The 15,527-nt window shown below is 37.9% G+C and overlaps 1 protein-coding gene and 1 long non-coding RNA gene across 4 annotated transcripts in view; one reads left to right on the top strand and one right to left on the bottom strand.

Moving 5' to 3' along the window:
* The window catches only part of LOC110183508 (uncharacterized), a 58,425-nt gene that overhangs the window by 42,746 nt on the left and 152 nt on the right, over positions 1 to 15,527 (bottom strand). Inside the window, exons 1-2 of one of the 2 annotated variants that reach the window (XR_015270481.1) lie at positions 14,079 to 14,205; positions 13,883 to 13,988 (exon numbers count right to left, since the gene is read on the bottom strand). The exons of the other annotated variant lie outside the window; for it this stretch is intronic. This is a non-coding gene — a long non-coding RNA (uncharacterized LOC110183508). Of the gene's footprint in view, positions 1 to 13,882; positions 13,989 to 14,078; positions 14,206 to 15,527 lie in introns of those variants that run through there. 2 annotated transcript variants of the gene reach the window in all.
* LOC110183504 (D-beta-hydroxybutyrate dehydrogenase, mitochondrial) lies at positions 585 to 15,527 on the top strand. 2 transcript variants are annotated; one of them, XM_086827600.1, is made up of 4 exons: positions 585 to 749; positions 1,030 to 1,069; positions 14,118 to 14,899; positions 14,961 to 15,527. In XM_086827600.1, exons 3-4 carry the CDS (start codon positions 14,128 to 14,130, stop codon positions 15,194 to 15,196), a joined length of 1,008 nt encoding a protein of 335 aa, XP_086683726.1. In that variant the 5' UTR covers positions 585 to 749; positions 1,030 to 1,069; positions 14,118 to 14,127; the 3' UTR covers positions 15,197 to 15,527. The 2 variants fall into 2 exon arrangements, with proteins under 2 accessions (XP_086683726.1, XP_020807449.1); XM_020951790.2 differs by having other exon boundaries at positions 593 to 736.

Raw genomic sequence — 15,527 nt, 5'->3', positions numbered from 1 at the left:
AAGTGGCCTGCCTATGGAAAATTGCTAATAGCTGAGAAGAAAGAAAACAGAGAGAAAGGAGTTATTAAAGATGATGTTGCAACGGGAGTCGGTCTGTAAACAGGAAGACTGTGCTTATTCTTGAATTCTACAAGCATTTTCTTCCTAAGACAAAGAATCTAAATAGCTTAAGCTGTTTTATTGACAGTTCTTTAACTGTTTTTCAAACTGATTGTTTGGGTAATTTTTTTGGTAGAGAATTCAATAGGTTATGAAAAACCTTTCTGAACTCTCTCCCAAAGGTAATTATTAAATACTCTCTTTCCAGAGAAGAATTGCTTTTAAAATCTTTTTTGCTTTTTGTATACATGTTTCAACAATTAAAAAATAAATAAGAAAACCTTTTAAATAAAGGCTTCGAATGACTCCAAGTTACAGCTTTTAAGAAAACCAGTCACTGAAACTCGAATTCCGAGTGGAGGATCCGTGAAAAAGCGACGATCGTTTGACATTTTGTCGCCTGTTCGAAACCCGAAGCCACGCACGATCACCAAAAACACTTCGGCTTGTGGCACGTTCGGGTTTTATGCGAGACTTCGGTTTCTGCGACTACGAGTCAAGCCAGTCTTCGGTTCGAGCTCAGGCAACGTAGTCGCAAGTTCGAAGAAAGAGCGGAGAAAAGCTACCGAGAAACAGTAGAAGAATCAATAGAGAGAGAGAGAGAGACAAGCCACCTCTCTGTCTTAAGGCCGAAACTGTGCGTGAAATCGGTAAACCAAAACCAAAACCAAAACTAAAAATCGAAAAAACGAATAAACCGAAAACTGTTAAACCGAAAAACAAAACTAAAACCGAAACCGAAATTGAAACCTAAACCGAAATCGATCTCGAAAAGTCTTAAAGGAAACTCGAAAATATCAAGATATACTGATATATAAACCAAGATCCCTATCTTAATTCCGCGTGTTTATTTTTTATAATTTTTTTTTTATGGTTTATATAACAAAGTTTTCAAATTCATATATTGTTTTTGTTTTGTTTTTTTTTTAGTCCACAAAGCATAAATTTAAAATTGGAAACATAGAAAAAGGTGAGTTGATAGTGAATACTGGGCCCGTTTAGAGTCCATTTATAGTTAAAATATTGGTGGTTATGGGCTGCAAGACTAGTTTTAAGCAGGCTCCATCGCCGGAACGGGTCCGAAAGCTCGCAAACTCAATGCCAGAGACAGAGACCAGGCCCAAAGACTAGACCCAGAGCTAGAGCCACAGTTTGGCTTTCAAATAGTTGGCTATCAAGTGTGTCTAGTTATCGATTGAGGAATTTGGTAATTAGCATACCAAGCAGAGATCTTTAAGAGATCTTTCTTCTTGGCTTGGCTTGGCGTCGACTTCAGCGTTGGCGGCCATCAATCTCCATTTAAAAGCGCCGAAAGACAATAAAGCGACAGATATATAATTAACCGAGGCACGAGGCGGTTTCTTGTGGGTTCTTGTCAGTAGAAATGTCAGAAAATAATGATAATTGTACATTCATACTGAATCGAAATTTAACTGATAAATAGAATAAAGAACCCTTAAAGGATATTTATATATTCCTTGTGGGGTATTAAAACGAAGTTAAGGAGTCATTTCCGACCATATAAATCATATATATTCTTGATCAGCATCAACAGGGGAATCAATCTAGCTATGTACCGCAAAAATGTAATTTTTTTTTAATTTTGAACATTTCTTAAGGGGTTAAAAATATCAACAATTTATAAAAAATTTAAATTTTTTATCATTTCAAATGGAGTATGCAGATTTATTAATCTAATAAAAACTAGCATAGGTCAGTATTCCGAATTGAAATTAATGTTTTATGATATTAAAATCCAATTTTCTGAACTCATTTTTAAATGCAATAATATCAATACATTGCACACATATGATAGAAAAAAAAAAACAATATGGATTATATCAAAATCTTAATGTTAAATAGGTTACTCTTAGATATTAACAATTCCTGAGTAACAAATTTAACAATAGATTGATACTTTATTGCCCTTAAATCATAGATTCTCAATACACATTCGTAGAGGGTCAAGACAAGGTCAGAATCTCCGTTTAACTGTCTTCCAGATTTCAGATTCCCGTAGCCCAGTTGCCTTTTGTTTTCGAAACATTCCCAAAATTCCAGTCAACCGCAACTTGAGGTCATTGCTCAAAAACATGTCGATGGGATTCGCTTAAAGACTCACAAGAGGTTTTTTTTTTTGTTTTTGCTGCTTTCGGGATTTTTTTGGGGTTCTTGCCTGGCAATTTAGACATCAAAGACCAAGATCTTCTCCATGAGACAGTCTTTTGTCTTTCTTGTGATGGCTTTTGACTTGATTTGACTTCACTTATCTCACTATATAGTATGTATATGTTACTTTATGGCCCACTCAAGTTGACGTGACTTCATGAAAGCTAATTGAAAGCCAGGAAAGACGAATACCCTTACATTTTAGGGGTTCTTTGGATTAGAAGAAGAGTCTTAAAGTAATTGGTATTACAATATGTCTCAGATACTATAGATTTTAACAGGTTTTTTATATAACCTTTGAATTATAGTTTATTTTTATAAATTATATTTATTAAACAGCTTCCCTAGAGCAACTTCTTGTCGCTGTTGCCCCTTTTTTGTGTTCATGTTTTCTTCTCCGCTCTGTGAGGTTCTTTATTTTTATGTGCTCTGTGCTAGAGTGAATGCAATTAGATGTATGTGGAGAAGAATGGGGAGTGAAGAGAGATCGAGGCATTAGCCACACCTGAGGCAGGTAGATAGATCTCTAGCAAAAAGATAGAAAGATGCTCTGGCATCTCTCTGTATTTGGTCTGCTATGTGTTTCTCCAGCTAACTTGGGTGTGGTCCTCCAGCGAATGGAGAAAAGCCAACAGAAGATCCTGCTCAGGCCAAAAAAGAAAGCGCACATAGTTTTAGCTGATCCCTAAATAACAAATCCTTGTCGAATATAAAAGTTAAAATTGCAAACAACTTAAAACGAGCAAGAAAAGAAACCATTTCGGCCATCATATAATTGGCGGAAAAAGCAAGTCCGGAATCGATCCAAGCCAATCCCCAGACTATCCTCTACCCACTCCCCTTCTTTCCAAGCCAATCACATCATAGTGTTTACAATCCAAAACCCAAAATTAAGCCAAGTAGAAAAAGCAACAACAACAACAAGCAAATTAATGGCAATAAAAGAAATACTCTAACTATAATGGGAATATTTTCGACTTAACAAGGCAAGGAAGAGAGAAAAATCATTAAAAACCAGAGAGGAAAATAAGTTTGGGAAGTCGAAGTTTATGTACCCTTGTACAATTGTTTTATAGATTCGAAGAGAATTTTAATTTGACAAATCATAGTTTAGAATATTCATAACTTAGCCAAAAAGGCATAAATTTTAATTCGGAATTTATTAGGGTAATAAATCTGCATACTCCATTTAAAATGATGTAAAATTTAAAATTTTTCAATTTTTTTTTTTTGGCAATTTTAACTATCCCTTAAAAAATTTTCAAAATTTTGACAAAATTAAATTTTTGCAGGAAATAGCTAGAAAAATTCGCCTTTTGATGCTGATCAAGAATATATATAATTTAAAGGATCGGAAATGACTCCTTCAATTAATTTTAAGCTTCTGACTACAATTATAATACCCTGGAAAGGTAAAAAAAAAAGCAGGGCAACAGTGCGTATGCGCTATAAGTTGATAGCTATATCACGTATACGCAGTGTTATCTCTAGGTATAAGCACTCGGCTGTTGATGCTGATCAAGAGTATATATAATTTATGGGGTCGCAAATGACAACTTCATAGCGTCACAAGCTTCTGACTAAATTTATAATACCCTGCAAGGGTATAAAAATGTAATTTCAAGGTAATATTACCAACTTTATAGCCAATAGTTAAAGGTACCTGAAGCTAAGCAAAAAGGCAAAATAATAGTAAAAAGTCGCTCTAATAAAATAGTTATTAAAGGGACACAGAAATAATTATATGCCATTAAAATATCAAAAGTAGGTATACCAGAAAATATTGAAAAATAAATCCAAATGCGATAAATCCAAGGGTATTACCCAGTTCAGCTTGGATCCTTCTCCCCATCAAGCTTTGTTAATCGAATCGAAGTGGAAACCAAATTGGTGGCATTGCCGCCGAATGAGAAAATGCGAAATAAAAACCGACAGACCGACAAAAACAAATAACAATTAAGCATGTACAGAAAAAAAGAGAGAAATATGATTAAAATTCCCGGGGCATACGCAGATCACCCCGAGTTTCCCCTCCCCTTCCAGAAAGCCAAGAAAGGAAAGCGCTTGAAACGAAAATGATTTCAAATATGTTTTTTTTTTGCAATTATATTGAAAGTGTTTTCGATTTTATTCCAACAACACCATGGACGTTGACGTGCCAAAGCTCAGTAAACTACAAGCTGAGTCAGGTGAGGCGGCAGGTAGCCAGCCGATGGTGTTAATGGAGGAGAATATATATGTGTATATAGATATATATTATATATATGCCATGGAAATTAGTTATTGGCATTGTTCACGCTGAATTGCTGGCCAACAAAACAATGCAGCTAATTTTTGCCATGAATTTAAATGGACAAAATAGAAATATCAATAAAAGATTACTATTTATAGAGACATTGTTCAAAATGATATATCGAAAGGGATATCGATTTCAATATCATATCGAAAATTGTGAAAACTTTGTTTAAAATTGGATAAATAGTAAAATATACGGTAAAACGTATTTCTATCATACTTAGTATGGGTTTCCTTTACAATTATCACTATTATCACACAATTATCAGTAAATCTGAAACTTAATTCCTGGAATTACTTTCCTATATAGATACAATAAACACGGGCAATCGTAGGATTGTTCTAATTATCATAAACATTTTTCCTAAATTTATTCAAAAGAAATATACAGTATCCTTAAAAAGTCCCTTTCCATTTGTTTTCATTTCCGTTTCATTCCATGACATTCCCCGCTTGGATCCTTAGCAATTTTGTTACCAGCATTTCTGATAATCACAATTCTTTTGAATTCCTAAACAAATTGATATAGTTTATCGCAAATATCATTTAAAATCGTTGGCTTTTTTCTCTGTTGTTAAAAACATAAACAAACATCCTTAAATAAATTCCTTATCCAAATGTTCCTGCTCAGTTAACCGTTATCCCATTCCCGTGGGTTCCATGCCATTGCATTCCTTAATTCTTTTAACTTTTAATCTTTTCTCACTTTTTTTTGTACTCTTTTTATTTTTCACCTTTTTTTTCCTTCTGTCCCATTTGATGCGTGACATTCGTGACTTTTGCGGAATTACCCCAGAAGAACCCCCTCTGGTTCCCGTCACCTGTGGCCTAATCCCACCTGTTTCAGTGTTCCATTTGACCATTGCCAACAAGAAAGAAAAAAAACCATAAAAATGCATAGGAGGCAGTCCGAATGGTTGCAAATCGGCGGAAAAAAGTAATAATAAAACAAAAAAAACAATCAACAGGCTGGCAAGGAGGTGGAGGAGAAGGCGGGCGAAGAAGCGGCAGAAGAAGCTGTTGCTTTTGTGGCAGTAGAAATAGCTTTGAAAGTGGCACAAAGTAATTTTAATGCTGAATGGAGCGTAAAGTTGTTCAACTGCAATTGCAATGGATTTTTTTTCTTACTGTTTTTGTTCATTTCTGTGTGTTATTTCTTTTTTTGTTGTTATTGTTTTGTTTTTTGGCCAACAAAAGAAGCAGAAATCCAAAATTAAAACCAAGTGCAATTATATTTGACACAGACTGTGTCTCGCTTACAAAATCGGAATTTTTATGGCTCGGATTCAGAATGGGAATCACTTTGCATAATGCATAAAAGCCGCATCAAAGACCATCTCCAAATTGGTCGTAAAATGCTTAAGTTTATTAATAAAGCCACCCGATCGGATCGACATCTATATACATATATGTGAATATATTTGCATGAGAAAGCGCTGATCGGACGAAGATCGAAAAGAGGAGAGTTCGATGGTGAGGTAATAGGCCGAAAGAAATGCTTAAATTAAGCTTACACACTTCGCTGACTATGACAAATTGGAGACACAAAAAGAAAAAAACACACACAGAGATTGGTCAACAGATGGGATTACAGATGTATTATTTTTCGTTATGATATATACAAATGTAAAGCTCAATTTTATAACGACAATATTGTAATTCGATATATCGAATTATATATTGTAATCTATTGAAAAATGTTACCTTTTTAGTTTTCCTAATATATTTAATTAAAAACCTATTTCTAGTACATATATCACAACGTTTAAAGATCGATTTTCCTTTTTAAACATATAGTTATTTTCTACCATCTCTCATATGAATCCCCAACCTTATCGAATCTGTAACTAATTTCTGTGTGTAAAGCGCATTTCTAGGCAGCGTGGGACCCAAAAATATGTTACCTGCATTTATTTTGAGGGGAAATTACCTCATCCACTGCATCTCAGTGGTCCCAAGATGATGATTAAGCTGATGAGAGGCTTACACAGTTTGCAAGTGACTCGCATTGTTTTCAGCAGGTAGCTCAAAATTTGATTAGGTTTTAAAATAAAATGGGAATTTAAACTAGTACAAATCTTAATTGAGATTAAAACCCTTTAGTTTCCTACAGAAAATTCCAAAGAAGAGTCAACCAATTTCAGGTATAAATATTTAAGAGGCTTACATACCCCTTGAACACTTGTGATTCCATCAAGATTAGAGTCTTGAAAAACGGAACAGGTTTTATTTTTGGACAAGGGAGAATGACCCAATTTAGATCTTGGCTTCTACAGGTTTCTAATTAGCCGTCTGTCTGTGTGTCTTATTAACACTTTCGACTTTAAACTTTCTGTTCTGTCACAAGATTTCTTGTATAGATTCAATCAAGTATTAAATATTAAGCACATGTGCTTGAAAACCCACTCTGAATTTAACAACAAGAATTTCTACATATTTATGGATCGCAATAATGCTGTCATCTTGGCAACTTGGAGTGCCATCATCGCATCAACGCCCGCGCTTAGCTCACCGAACGATGATCTAATCTTTTGGCGATGGGAGAAGAAAAAGTGGCGATGGAAAAAGTGCTTTACATCGTTGAACTTGAAAACTTGAAAATACATCAAGACTTGAACTGAAATTGCTCACGAAAAGGGGTATTTATTTTCGTAGAGGGTGGAGTGGGCCAAGAGACAATGCCGCCTCAGACTCCGCGGAAAAAACGGAGCTTAAACAAAACACGGGGAAGAGATGGGACTGAATATTTCTGTGGTTATTGTTGTTTTTGGTTAAAAAGTTCATTGCTCTCTGGTGAAAAATCACCGACTGTTTATTGCTGTTATTTGTTGTCATTGTCATTGTTGCCATTTTGTTGCTATTTTGTTGTTATTTTGCTGCTTTTCTCTCTCTCTATCTCCCTCTCTTAGTCAACCTCTGTTTTGGGCATCTGTGAAAAGTAGTTGTTATTTCTGCAAGTCGGCGGACCACCTTGAAAAATTGCAATTCAATGACTCGAGAAATTCGCCACAAAGTTCAGGTGTAAGCGAAAATGAAAGTGCCATAAAAATGCAGTGAAATGTTTAACAGAATTAAGTACAATATGATATTATTATAGGTTCTTCTCAAGATATACAGCAAACCCCACTTTAAAATTAATTTAAACTAGACTTTTGACCTTCCACTAACTATTTAAAATGCAGCTAAAAACATGGCCAATATCAAACTGAATGCAATGGCACTCTCATGTGCATTTAGGCCAAAACGTATTGGCTGGCGCATGCCAAGGCATAAAATTGTAAACAAAAAGACACAAAACAGAAAAAAAACGAGAAACACTAAAAACCCAAAACATGAATTATGGAAATTCATGCCACCTACACAAACAGAGAGAGAGACGCTCCAAAACAAACCCGAAACCAAAAGATTTTTGCATATTTTCACCTTTTAAAATAAAAAAAAAGGCAAATGAATCGATGATGGCTTAGCCATCTCATGGTATTTAGGCCAACACTGACTCTGGCCAAAAATTAGCACTCGAAGTGGTCTGAAGAAATGTGTTAAGGCGCGGCAGAAATCTCCAACTCGATCGCACATGAACACGAAATGCCAACTTGGACTGGTACTGGTGTTTATTTTGATTTTTTCTCTTTTTCGTTGAGGTGCAAATTAATTGGGGCTACACACTCGGGCTCTCTAGTGTGCCTTTGGCCAGCTTTTCTTTGGCTCATTGTTTTGTTTTATGTTTTTCGCTTTTGTTAACTGTATTGCTTTGTTTCTTATTTCTTATTTCTTCGATCGATTCTTCAATTATGGCAATTAGCCAACGAATTTTCGCTTTGCATGTGGAAAATCAGCAGCTGAAAAGGCCAAGCCCGAATTGGATTCAGTTTCGTTTCGGTTTCAAGCTTGAAAATATATATATCGAATATCAGAGGCATACATACCCCCCAATATCTTGTAGCCCCCCCTCACATTTATCGCTTGGTTGCATTTGAACTTTTTTCTTCCAACTAATTTTCGCCCATTTCGCCATTTAAGGCGGTGTTTATTTCAACTTATTTCAGTGTTTTTGTCTTCACTGAGTGGGTCGGGCATTGATCTATGGTTTTGGTTGATACACGAAAAATAATAATAAGGAGAAAGAGTGGTATGTAGAAGAAGAAATGGAGGAGGAGGTTGGGCCTTAACGCTAGCCAGTGTGGATGTGCGGATTCCCCAAGGTTTTGTGGATGTGCAATGAAAAAATATATATATTACTTTTGCGAGGCATTCAGGCGAGAGCTACAAGTTCGTTGACCAACATTGTTTTTTTTTGCTTGAAGATTGCACAATATAAGTAAATAATTATTATTAAAAATAAAGTTTAGGAGAAATATTTCAGAACCTCTTAAGGTTTATTTTACTATTAATGAGTTACCATTACCATAAAAATAGATATATATAATAACAAGCAAACTTATCAAGTGTTGCAAAGCAAACTACAAGTTTAGCATGGTTCTTTAGGGTTTACCAACACTAAATGGTATTTTAAATAATACTAATCCTTCTGAAATTACCCAAACTCTTCCCCCTCAATATGGATACTATAAATAACTTTATATAAACCAGGAGTTAAGCACGTTTTTTTTATGGTTTATCAAAACTATGCTATATAATGTTTCAGGAAATTATCAAGCAAGCCTGTTAAGACTTTACACATTTTGGAATTACCTAAGCACTTACTCCCCATATATATATATTGCTACTTTACTGCAAAACAAAATCAAATTTCTGTATTTTTTGGCAAGTTAGCAGCACTTTTTAGTGAATTGCATAACACTATAGTGGCGGGGCGAACCACAGCTCCTCCACCTCTACTTGCTCCTCCTCCGTTAGACGAATGAAGCTTCCACACACGAAAATGACTCAATTTATCCACGTAATTTGATACGTACTCCCTCCTCTTCCACCCCGCCGGGTGAATCGGCTCGAATCATTAATCACAAGAGAGACCTCCAGACTTTTAAACAAACTGCATTCATAATCGGGCCTCCGGACAGGTTGAGCTCAGCTCAGCTCAGCTCTGCTTGGGCCCATGCTGCGTATACGTAATGTCAGCGCGGAGGTACAGTGCCCGCCATATGGATATCGATCTCACGCCGCTGCCTGACATATTTGGGTTGAATGTTAACAGAAAAAATAAATAGTAAACTAACAAAAAATAGCAAACAAAACTCGCAGCTTATGAATGCCTGACCACAGCAAAATCGGCAAATGTCGCAATTAACATATTTCTCATGTGTGCAAGTACGAATGCATACCGATTCGTATTCGTATTCGTATTCGCATTCGTGTTTGTTATTATTTCTTTGAGAGGTTTTTAAATGTTTATGAAAAGGTTCCCCCTCTCTGAGTGGGAAAAACAATGGCCTTTCTGGAGGGAATTTGAAATAATAATAAATAATAGGTTCTTCAAAACTGTGCCACGATCCCCTGAAGTACGCCCCTGTGTCCAGCACAACATACACCTGACATTGTCTCAAAAATGCCACAGGTGCCTACGTGTGTGTATGTTTATCTCTGTGTCTGAGTAAAACAAGAAACAAAAGCGTTTGTTCAAGTGATTAGCCCAACCCTGAAAAGTGTTTTTTTTTTGTTTTTTTGGACCAACCCCTCGAGAAACATAAAAAAATCGCAACTGAAAGGTGACGAGATCATGGAATTACACGAACCTTTGACTGGGTCAGAGATAGGGAAGGCACAAAATATCAGATCTGTATTGATATTTGAAATATATAATATAATTTCATAAATCTGGTTAATTGGATTAACATTAAGCGTACAGCTCTTTCTTGAGGGAAAAGTCAAAGTTTAAATTTCTCATAATTTTGTCAAAAAAGCACTAATTTTAAATCGGAAAGCTGTCCTATGCTAGTTTTTATTAGCTTAATAAATCTGCATACTAAATTTGTAATTATAACAAATTTAAAATTTTATCAATTTTTCAAAGTTTAATTAGCACAATTTAAGCCCTTAAAAAATGTTCAAAATTTAAAAAAATTAAATTTGTGCATGACATAGCTAAATCGATTCCCCTGGTGATGCTGATCACGAATATATATGGTTTATAGGGTCGGAAATGACTCCTTCACTGCTTTTTAAGCTTTTGACTAAAATTATAATACCATTTTTTAACCCAAATGTTATATATATTTTTATATGACAATTTTGGGATAAAATCAAAGTTTAAAAAACTCATAACTTAGCCAAAAAAGCTTTAATTTTAATTCGGAAAGCTGCCCTATGCTAGTTTTTATTAGCTTTATAAATCTGCATACTAAATTTGTAATTTAAATAAATTTCAATTTTTATCAATTTTTGACTATTTAACAATGTCTAAAAAAATTGAAAAATTTCGATCAAAATTTCGAAAACAAAAAATCTTTGCGGGACATGGCTAGTTCGACTCGGCTTTTGATGCTGATCAAGAATATATATGGTTTATAGGGTCAGAAATGACTCCTTCACATAGTTCACAAGCTTCTGATTAAAATTATAGTACAGGGTTTTATATATGAAGAGTATAAAAATGGCAAAACATATAGACTATACACTATATAAACAAGTGACAAGAAAACGTTATAGCAGACAAATATAAATAGATTAAATGGACAACTTCCTTGTGAGGATAAATTTTAATAAACTTGTAAATAAATGGGGAACAATAATAGAAAAAGTTCAAATATGAGTTGATCCTTCAAGAACTAATAAGAAGACTTGCAATTTGGCAGTTATCATAAATCTGAATACAAGTTATATCTATAGCCTCCAAACTAAGCATATATCTTCCGCTTTTGTGTGCCATCCTCGGGGCAAAAAAAAAAAAAAAAACAACAACAAGCCAAAGATTTGTTTTATGTGACATTTCAATTAGCGCAGTGTCAAGACCTGACATCAGCATAAAAACACAGTTCAACTATTGTTGAATCACGGCCCCAACCAACAACACAACAGTACAGACAATAGACAGATAAACATTGAAAGATATATATGCAGATATACACAGATATTTATATATAGGCAAGAGCATACCGTGGAGATATTTAGCAGTGCTTGGGCGATAATAAGTGCTGATCGCTGATTGGCACAGCTGGGCAATCACTGGTACAGTCACCTGCTAATCATGGCACCGGCACGTTCGAAGCATTCCAAGCATTCCGTTTAATTGCAGACCCCCCCGTTGAATCGAGTGCGTTGATATTGATCAGATTGGAGACTGCACTTTAATGATTCCGAGTTGATTGAATGATTGGTAACGATTTGGGTCAGGCCACGGTCTGCAACTTGAAGTCAGACATCGACCGTTTTGCTGGCCATTAGAACTGTCCAGTTGACATAACCATGGCCAGCCATTAGAGCCACTTGCGCAACACCAAGAGTCCAACTAGCGAGTCTAGAGGCAACGCCACTTGGTGTTCCGCTGATGCAACACTTGAAAGACTAAGCTGGCTCTGGGATCTTAGATCTTGTACATATTTTAATTGATGTTTTCTATGACTCTTGAGGATCTGCTAGATCTTGAATAATTTTTAAGGTAAATCTTTAAAATTTCTGTAATTTCCAACCAAGTTTAAACTTATCGTTCGCTGACTTTCGTTGGCATTTCGTTTTGTTTTGTTTGTTTCGCTGTTTTGTTTGTCTAATTACGCAACTTGTCGACGACGGCGGATGCCAGTGTGTGCCGCTGCATTTTGTGGTTTGACCAAAAAGCGTTTCCAATTCCGTTCATCGTTGAGTTGGAAGCCCAAAAGCAGCAACCACATCCACCACATGCATCGCAGTGCAGCAAAAATTATGGCAAGCCCATTTCCGCGTGTCAACAAACTTCTGCTTTTGGGTGAAATTTGTTTTTTTTTTGTAAAAAGCTAGCAGGAGGTGGAGCCACCGGAACCTAAGAAAGTGTCCGCTCGAGTAACTGTGCATATGCACAGTAAGAAATTATGTTGTCATTACAATTAGTTATCTCTTGGAGAGATTGAAGGGAGAAAAGAAAGCGCAAAGATTGACAAAGGACCTTTCTTTCACAAGAGACATGGCTTACTACAGAAAGCTAAGTTAACCAGCATCTGTGGAAGCTGTACTAATAAGGAGAAAGAAATAAACAAAACACCTTCTCAGTTTGTTTTTAGTTTCATCAGAGTATCTAATAAGAGACAAGTTCCTACCCAAACTAATCTCATTCAAGGACTAAGCACTGACCTCTTGAACACCCATTAAATGCACTACCAAAGATCGTATTATTTTGCCAACTGTAACCCGAGGAGGAATGGACGAAAGTTGGCTAGCTTCAAAGACTGAACTGAAGAAGCCCTGGCATAGATCATGGATGGATTGCTGGGCTTGCTGCACTGTCGGCCGTTCGTTCGTTGTTCAAACTTTTACTTGTGTATTCATCCGCCTTCGCCTCTTCTGGAGGGTATAAACATATACATATATATAGGGGGATCCCTCAACGCGTGCAGTGAAAACCCGAGAAGCACGTAGACATAATTTATTGCCAAATGCATGGTAGACTCGCGCTGGACACGCCTCGGTGGCCACGTTCGTGTGTCGTGCCCCGTTCGAGCGTCATAGATACAGAGATACTATATATATATATCTTGGAACTTTTTCGATTTCTTCGAGGGCCGACGGGACGTAAATTGTTGTTAAAAAAAAATCCATCGAAAAATGTGCAGTAATTAAAGCGTTTTTAAAGGTATAATGTATAAATTGAAAAGAAAGAGAAAGATAAACAACAGTGGAAGGCAAGCGTAAAGTTGTTACTCGATGCGTTGGCAGCTAACGAGTCTTAATTAAAGTGAAAATGCCAAAAGATCGACATGGATATGGCTATGGATATCCATCATATCTATAACAATATCTATATGCACATTGTGTTGCAGAGTGCAGTCAGTCAGTCAGTGTCTGGTGTTTGGTTACCCAATGCGACATGGTGATGAAACCAGGCCCTGGGACTGGGAGAGAGGAATCCGTGTCCGAGAAAGGGCTTTCAACAAGAATTTGTCCGCTCAAGAGAGAGCCTATCCGTTTAAGAGAGAGCCTATCCGTTTAAGAGAGAGCCTGTCCGTTTAAGAGAGAGCCTATCCGTTTAAGAGAGTATGCTTACGCCTAAGATTGGGGGTGAGAAAGGAGTTCAGATATTTACAAATAAAACCCTGACCTAACTTTATAATAAACCCTTTATCCAAGAAGAGAATTTGATTGTTCAAGAGAAAGGTTTTGTAAACTTAAGGGAGAGAGTGTGTTTCCTTTATAGTTAAAATAACCCAATACCATAAAAAAGGAACACACTCACCATATTCTCTGAAGATCTCGGTAGATGTTTCCATATTCTGCGACTTTAATCTGCTCACAACAGGATCAATCAATCACTTTCAACAGCACATTCATTCATGCGTAAGCTTTAAAACAAAGGCAGAAATATTAATTAGTATAATAAAACGAAACTCAGGCTTATATTCCCCAAGTTCTCATAAATAATTTCCACTAACCTCTGCTTTGCCTTTGTCACCTCTCTTTTCTATCCGCAGCGATGTCATAATGGAGCCAATGACCATGCTGGTGTTGGCCTTCCAGCTGCTGGCGCTCTTCTCGATCGCCGGCGCGCTGCTCATCTATCTGATTTGCAAGGTGCGCGAGGACAGTGCAGCGGCAAGTGCCGCCGAGTCGCAGCCAAGTCGTGTGGTCCTGGTCACCAGTGCGGATACAGCTCTCGGCCTGCAGCTGTGCACGCATTTGGCCAATAAGGGATGCCGCGTCTTCGCTGGCATGAAGGAGGCACACGATTCGCTGCCAGCCAAGCTCCTGTGCGGCTGGATGAAGATCCGGGAATATAGCGAAGAGCCCATTGCCGGAACCATAATACCGATGCGTCTCGATGTGACCCGCGAGGATGTGTTGCGCGAGGCTACGGTGGCGATGGGTGCGCACCTCAATGCCGATGAGCGTGGCATTGCGGCGGTGATCAATACCAGCGGCAGTGTGTTCCGCGGCAAAGTGGAGTCCCAGGATGTGCAGCAGTGGGAGCATATGCTGAAGACCAACATTCTGGGCACTTTGCGGGTGGCCAAGGCCTTTGTGGGCTTTTTGCGTCCCACACGCGGTCGTCTTCTATATCTGGGTGGCGGAGGTGGAGATGGTGGTCCTCGCTCAGGTGGCGATGGCCTGGTGGCCTTCAATGCCTCTCGCGTGGCCGTTGACAAGTGCGCCGAGGAGTTGCGCAAAGAGCTGCAGCCGTATGGCGTCAGCGTTGTGGCCTTGGACACCTGCGGCATGACAGCCGAGTCACTCTACAAGGCTCCCGTGGCACAGAGTAAGTTTCCTGTAAATAAGTCTTGTAAAAACTGTACTTTTTACCGTTTTTTTTTTCGCAGCCATGTCGGCCACGGCGGGAGCACCCACCCAGTACACGGCGGACGTCCTGAGCCCGGGCGCCCTGCAGGTGATCGAGCGGGCTTTGTGGGACTTTGCGCCGCAGCAACGCTACTCGCTGCTCACCCACAACAAGTATCAATTCACGTTGCCATGCCGCTCCTCGCTGCGTCTTCAGCGGCCCTCAGCAGCCGGTGTTCCATCATCCGAGGCGTCCGCTGCTACGCAATCGGTTTGAGGACGACGCCGCCTGTTGCCGCTACCGCTGCTGCTGCTCTCCCCACGCTTCCTGTATATACGCCCCCGTATCCCCCCCGACTCCCTGCCCTGATGCACCTGCTCCTTGTTACCCGGGATCCGATCTGCCCTTAACCCTATTCCCGCCAAAAAAGCGCGTGGCGGCTATTGGCAAATTATTTTTTGTTTCTTCTTCTTCCTCCTTTTGTCAGGAAGAATGGCGTTTTTATATTATTTTATACTCATTTTTTGTACACACACACACACACACAGCTCTTCGTAATGTTACGGAATTTTGACAAAAAGAATAAAAACTTTTGTGCTAATCAAAA

This window comes from Drosophila serrata, unplaced genomic scaffold (genome assembly GCF_035046125.1).
Source record: "Drosophila serrata isolate PLE 108 unplaced genomic scaffold, ASM3504612v1 contig_176, whole genome shotgun sequence".
Taxonomy (NCBI): Eukaryota; Metazoa; Arthropoda; class Insecta; order Diptera; family Drosophilidae; genus Drosophila; species Drosophila serrata.
Note: the sequence above shows the minus strand (reverse complement) of the source record. Positions and strands in the feature narration are given on the sequence as shown.

Coding starts and splice junctions, on each gene's coding strand:
- LOC110183504 (XM_086827600.1), top strand. CDS start 14,128: ATGGAGCCAATGACCATGCTGGTGTTGGCCTTCCAGCTGCTGGCGCTC. Junction 14,900..14,960: donor CAAGGCTCCCGTGGCACAGA/GTAAGTTTCCTG, acceptor TTTTTTTCGCAG/CCATGTCGGCCACGGCGGGA.